Genomic DNA, 6241 nt, shown 5'->3' on the forward strand with positions numbered 1-6241 from the left:
CCGTTGTCATTTTTTGCTACGACCGATGATTTTTTTTGCTAGATCCATTCAACGACACATTTTTTTGCTACCATGGAAAGCTGCATCCGGCTGTATGTTTCGTTGACGGAGCTACGTCCCCGCGACGACGGAGGTTATTTTGCTGCAATGGTCGTCGGCTTTTGCTACGACCAACGAGAAAAATTGCTACATCCATTAATGGTGCAGATGTGCCGCTGGACGACGGCGACAATGATTTTGCTGGGAACCGAGGGGCCCCCGTGCTACAACCATGGCAGCCCGGGGAGTTGCAACCGCAACGCCGAGAGAGCTGCAAATGGCGGTGCCCCATGCTACAACCATGGAATCGAAAAGCTACATCCAGTCAGGGGGTTTGCTGGAACCGACGGGGGAGATGCTGGAACTAGTTTTGGCCGGGAGCTGCAAACATTGCCGGGGGAAGCTCGAACCAGTGTCGCCGGAAGTTGCAACCGTTGGTTGGAACTGCTGGAACAAGTAGGAAAAAACGCTGAAAACGACAACCACCGGAGCTGCACTCGTGCCACAGCGGCGACCTTTTTGCTGCAACCATCGTCAGATTTTGCTACTACCAGGGAAGAAATTTGCTACATCTATCATAAGAATAGTTGCATGGTGCCACGACCGGCAGACTTTTTTTTGCTGGAACTGGCTACTAGTGGAGCTGCAACCAGGCAATGAAGATGCTGGAACCGTTGCCTACGAAAGCTGAAACCCGTTTCTTTTTTTTTTGCTTCAATCAACCGGCACCAGCAAAGCTACATCCGGCTTTCCGTTTTGCTGCAATGATTCTAATGGGCTTAATCCCATGAGACGGCGACGGGGATCAACGGACGGTGCCACCTGTGCGTCGAGCGCTCATGGCGAGGGTGGTGGGGCAGCACAACCGGATGATGCAACCATGGAGTTACGCGCTACAACCGTTGTCGGCCGCTGCCGGGAACGACGCTGCCAGAGCAACGACGCATACACGGCCAGAAGATGCAAGGTGAGGCGCTGATGGCGAGGGGCGCGAACCGCGACAGCGAGGTTGCAAGCGCACAACGACGGCGAGGTAGAGGACGGCTGGGAGCGGGACGGCCCGCAGCGCTTGCCATGGCTCCGCTCACCCGCGTGAATTATCGAGGGAAAAGAAGACGGGGGAGGTAGACGATGCAGGGAGGGCTCGATCTGACGGTTCATAGACAGAGTATCGGACGCTTGGGGTGCGACCGGCCCAACTATTGGGCCGGCACGCCAGCGCCTAGTGTTGTCCATAATTTTTTTTTAAATCGTTCGGTTTAGTGGAATGGTGTATCTGCCGTTTAGTTTGAGGCTTTCAATAGCATAAGTGTGCGTCGCACGTCTCACCCTTTCCCTTCCACTTTCCCTTCCTCTTCAGTTTCCTTCTTTCTTCTTCCAATTAATTGGTAACCGAAGAGCATCAAAAAGGCAACCATTATTTTTTCCCTTCTTATTGGATTTCTTTCCCGCTGTTTCCAATCTCAACCACGGAAACCACTAATCCCCCTGCACTCAAAATTGAACTAGGTTACCAACATGTCATGCTGGGGTGTGCTGGCCTGGTGAACTCATCGAACTTAAGCCAGGCTAGTGGGGTTAGAATCTTGGAGAATTACTGGAACAAAATTCTAACCTCACTAGCCTGTGTCCTCTGGATTAACCAAGACAGGCTAGTGTGTCCTCTGGATGAATTTTGTTCCAGTGATTCTCCAAGATTGTATGCAACATGATTGCTCCCCTGGTTAATCCCAACCATGGAACCAAAACTCAAAGAGCTCGATTAGCATTTTTTAGCAACACAACATGGGAAATCTAAACGCAACCAACCCTTGTCTGGTAGGCCGGATAGAGAGGAAACCACTAGCTTTCGTGGGCAGATTACCAACGAGGCAAGAATTAACCAGAAAGCAGATCAAACAGGGGAGATACGGCAAAATTATAGGTTTGCTACCATATACCAATACTGTCACTTATCATCACCACAACGATAGGAGGCTGAAAGCAAAGTAAAATAAGGTTCAACGACAACCGAGACGATAATAGCATAAACTCTGACACAGTGATGGATTCAACCGGTCCATGAAACTGACTAGCAGCACTCTAGTTCTTGATCTTCTTCTTGGGCCTCAGCTGGTTGCTGTGGCCACACTTCTTCTTGCGGCAGTTGACAGCCCTTGGATGCAGGCGCGCGTAGCATCTACAGATAAGTGAGAACATTAGAACATGTAAGATTAAAGCGTTACTGTATTAGACTAGACTGTACACAGGGTTGATTTACATGTAAGATTAAAGTGTTACTGTATTAGACTAGACTGTACACAGGGTTGATTTACATGTAAGATTAAAGTGTTACTGCATTAGACTAGACTGCACACAAGGTTAATTTACAGGTGGCTTAATTTATGTGTAGAAGGCGATCAAGGAAGTAAAATAACCAGCAGAATTGAAAAGGTAGGAAAGGGCAGACAAAACGACCTAAAACCCAAACATTATCAATCAGAACTCAGCATGAAACAAGGATTCCATTGAGGCTCTCAGTGAAGGCCAGTTTTTTCCACATGGGAAGATCCTTCAGAAGAGACCCCACCCGCCTCCCAGTTGATGATCCCCAATCTCAGCGCATCCTTCTATCTCAGCCTTTAGATGAAGAACAAAGTTGCAGAAACTAAATCCCGCTTAGTTCTTCACCCAAAGGAATAGACTTCACAAGGAACCGCCAAGAGAGAAAGACCATACAGTAAAAGAGGGAAGGAGAAATCACTTCATCCAGTCTTCAAATTCGGTGTGGTTAAAGCAAGAGTAGTCATCATCGAGCCAATAATTCATTGTCATGAATGCCAAACTCTGAGCAGCAAAACATGCAGAGCCCACAAGAAACGCCCACTTGAACTCTTCACTGAAGAATGCTCTACATTATCTCATTACAATACCCAAATCCACAAATATAACAAGAAGACATGATACAAAGTTCAAGTTAACAAATAAAACAGCAAAAAGAATAATGCAAGCAATGGGTATAGATTTTCTTGATGAGAAAATTGAAATTGGTGGTACATCAAGAGTACATTGTGGGGTTTATTTTACCAGTTTAAAAGTCAGCACAGCATGATAAAACCAAACTGAAACTATGTACCCTGACGCATCATGCTGCGATGACTAACTCATTTCCAAAAGTAAGCCGCTGCAATAGCTAAGAGAAGTTTATACAATGAAAACGTGAGCTCATATTTCTTTTCTTATTCTTGAAAACAACTGCGTTGCAAGCCATCTAAAAACATATTCTAGTGATTGTAATCTTAGACTAACTTCTTCTCTTCGATGAATGATATCAAATCTCAATATATGTGAATCACTCATAAGAGAAATTTACATCTAACAGAGAGATGGATTAAGTCTGAAAAAGCATGCGGTTAAACCTAAAGAAACGAACTGGCATGTCGAGGACTGCACTTACTTGCGGCAGATCATCTTCTCCTGGTTGTACTTGCGGGCAAGAGCCTGCAAGGACGGCTCGATGATGCCTCCACGGAGCCTGAGGACGAGATGGAGGGTGGACTCCTTCTGGATGTTGTAGTCGGCAAGGGTGCGGCCGTCCTCCAACTGCTTTCCGGCGAAGATCAGCCGCTGCTGGTCCGGCGGGATCCCTGCCGGAACAAAACCGAGATTAGCCACGGCGGCCGGCAGAAATGAAAGAAAAGGGAAAGAAGAGAACGTCTGAGAAGAAGACACTCACCCTCCTTGTCCTGGATCTTGGCCTTGACATTGTCGATGGTATCGCTGCTCTCAACCTCGAGGGTGATGGTCTTCCCCGTGAGGGTCTTGACGAAGATCTGCATTTTGGCGGAGGGTGTTGAGGCGGCGGCGGCGGCGGGTGAGGCATTTTATAGGGGTCTGGGAAGCTAGGGTTTGGTCTGAGGAAGAGGGGTGCGTGGGGAGTGGGCTGGGCTGCTGAACGGGGCTTTGGAGCCCGAGAGTGCGCAGCTGGACTTGTGAATTCATTGTTCTACCAAGGCCCAGTGAGTGGGTGCTCTGCGTCCTGTGTCGAGTGAAGATATGGACAGTCTCATTTCAGAAAGAAAAAAAATGGACAGTCTCGTGGAAAGAAATCTACAGAAGCGGGCGAGTTGCAGATTGGAGAGTGAGCGAGCACAACATGACCAATGTTGGAGTCGGCGAGCGCAACATGGTCTATGTTGCAAACCGCCAAGTCGTAGTGAACGACCAACATGGTTAGATCAGACGCATGTCACACACGAAATCTAACGGCTCAAAAGGCGGCCAGTCTTCTCGTTGCGTGAGCCGGCGAACGCCTAGCATCGTCCAAAAAATGTGTTTCTTGTTTCCTTTTCATTCCTTTTTTGCTAGGGACAATTAATTGTCATTGCTATATGATATCCCAAGCATTGTTACAGAGATTTTGCAACGATAATTGGTGAGTTGATAAATTTCTAAAATTGTGGAAAAAAAACTGAGACATACCAACAACATACGCAAACATGTCCGGCCAAGCAGGTCTGGCGGCTGGGGGTCAGGAGGCGGCTTGGCTGGCGACGGGGTCGGCGTTGCTGCTGACCATAAACCGTGCGGGAGAAGTGGTGGGAGACGAATGGCACCCTTGCTCGGTGTTGCATCCTCCTGATGGTGGTTCGGAAAGCTTGATGCTGCTGCGGGTGAGAGAACGAGATGGGTGTTGGCTGGAAGGAGAGGAATGGCGTCGTGGTGTTTGTTGCATCCTTCGTCGGGAGATGAATGGCCGGCAGACGTTGCATCCTCGAGGAGACGAATGGCGTCCTGCTTGGTTGCATCCTTTCGATGGGAGAAGAATGGCGCCGCTGCGGGAGTTGCATTCTCCGTCCAGTGGGAGACGCGGATGCAAGGTGGAAAGCACATCTTGCTTGCCGGGGAGGTGCGGTTGGCCGTGGAGGCAGTGGTAGTGGTTTGATGTGTAGACTGATCAGATCCTGGACTCGAGCTGTGTAGGTAAGACGGCCGGCGAAAGTCGTACTCCGGCTGTGTCCGGGGTCGTCGATGGCGGCGCCTTCTGGCGTCGCTCCCTCGTTGGAGACATCGATGTAGCTGCTCCCACCTTGCTTTTCCTGTCGTGCTCCGGGGGAAACCTTTGGTCTAGTTTAGATCGGACGATGGCGGCGCTATCTGGTGTCGCGTTCCCTCTTGGGGGCATCGTCCTGGAGGTGGATCTGATTAGGGGGACCCGTGGCAGCTGTGTAGGTGAGACAGCTCGTGAAGATGTGTGTGTTGTATGCTGAAAGGCACCGTTTGTATGGTTTTTGGGTCCGGTTTCCCTCATAAACTGGATCAAACTTCTTTCCTCTGATCAATGAATTTGGTAGAACTACTACCAACATTCGAAAGGCAGGCCCCCATAGGGTATCCGGACCACGCAATAACACTAGACTGGACGAACCGAGCAAACATGACATCGACCACCTAGCTGGCCACACATCCAGCTGACAAGGGCAGAGTAGAATAACGGCCCGGGTCCGTGAAACGCCAACACTGCCATGTACTTCAAGAATAACTCGCTAGTCGACGTGATTGGCAACCGGCGATATGTGTAACCTAGGTACCCCCGGTGCATATATAACCCGTGGGGTCTATTTTTTAGGGACATGATTACTAAGCCCTAGGGTTTAAAACACAACATAGGATCTCGAGGTAAGTCATCTTGTACTTGTTACTCCATCATAACAATATAATCAAAGCAGGACGTATGATTTTACCTCTTCGAGAGGGCCCGAACTTGCGTAAACAGCGTCTTCTGTTTCCCCCCTGTTACCAGTGTTCCTAGATCAACAGTTCGGGACCCCCTACCCGTGATCTGCCGGTTTCAGCACCGACACCTAGCCTCGCTCGGCGCACGCGGGCACGCCGAAAAGCCCCTCTAAAAGGTGGCCCCGGTCGCGCACGCGGCTCACATGTAATGGACCCGCAAGGAAATTCGACCGAGCACGAGGCATCTGCGCACATCGAACGGCCGGGAGATCGCCAGAAAAGGCATCGGCGCGAGGCCTCGCACACCGAAGCCCCCAAGAGACCCCAGGAGACAAGTACTCTCCAACATCCTTTATTGGAGTATTTACTGTCAATCCGAGCTAGTTCACGTAAGTTTATTAAGCTCCCGATGGGATGCAATCACCTCAAGTTTGGAGATACCAGTAGTACGCAGCCAGGAACCTAAGGTCCTCCGATGCGGCCGTCG

The 6241-nt window shown here is 49.7% G+C and overlaps 1 protein-coding gene across 1 annotated transcript; it reads right to left on the reverse strand.

Moving 5' to 3' along the window:
• Positions 1-1933: 1933 nt before the first annotated feature.
• LOC119285040 (ubiquitin-60S ribosomal protein L40-1) lies at positions 1934-3909 on the reverse strand. The gene is made up of 3 exons (XM_037564237.1): positions 3755-3909; positions 3476-3665; positions 1934-2218 (listed from the first exon to the last, which is right to left on the reverse strand). The coding sequence occupies exons 1-3, from the start codon at positions 3855-3857 to the stop codon at positions 2122-2124; spliced, it is 390 nt and encodes a 129-aa protein (XP_037420134.1). The 5' UTR covers positions 3858-3909; the 3' UTR covers positions 1934-2121.
• Between the last annotated feature and the right edge of the window lie 2332 nt (positions 3910-6241).

The sequence above is a fragment of the Triticum dicoccoides genome, chromosome 4A (assembly GCF_002162155.2).
Source record: "Triticum dicoccoides isolate Atlit2015 ecotype Zavitan chromosome 4A, WEW_v2.0, whole genome shotgun sequence".
In the NCBI taxonomy this organism is placed as follows: domain Eukaryota; kingdom Viridiplantae; phylum Streptophyta; class Magnoliopsida; order Poales; family Poaceae; genus Triticum; species Triticum dicoccoides.

Bases quoted from the DNA above. Each gene is read 5' to 3' on its own strand.
- LOC119285040 (XM_037564237.1), bottom strand. From the start codon at position 3,857: ATGCAGATCTTCGTCAAGACCCTCACGGGGAAGACCATCACCCTCGAG. The intron at 3,666-3,754 runs GTGAGTGTCTTC...TTGTTCCGGCAG, and splicing joins CAAGATCCAGGACAAGGAGG to GGATCCCGCCGGACCAGCAG. The intron at 2,219-3,475 runs GTAAGTGCAGTC...ACTTATCTGTAG, and splicing joins GAGAAGATGATCTGCCGCAA to ATGCTACGCGCGCCTGCATC.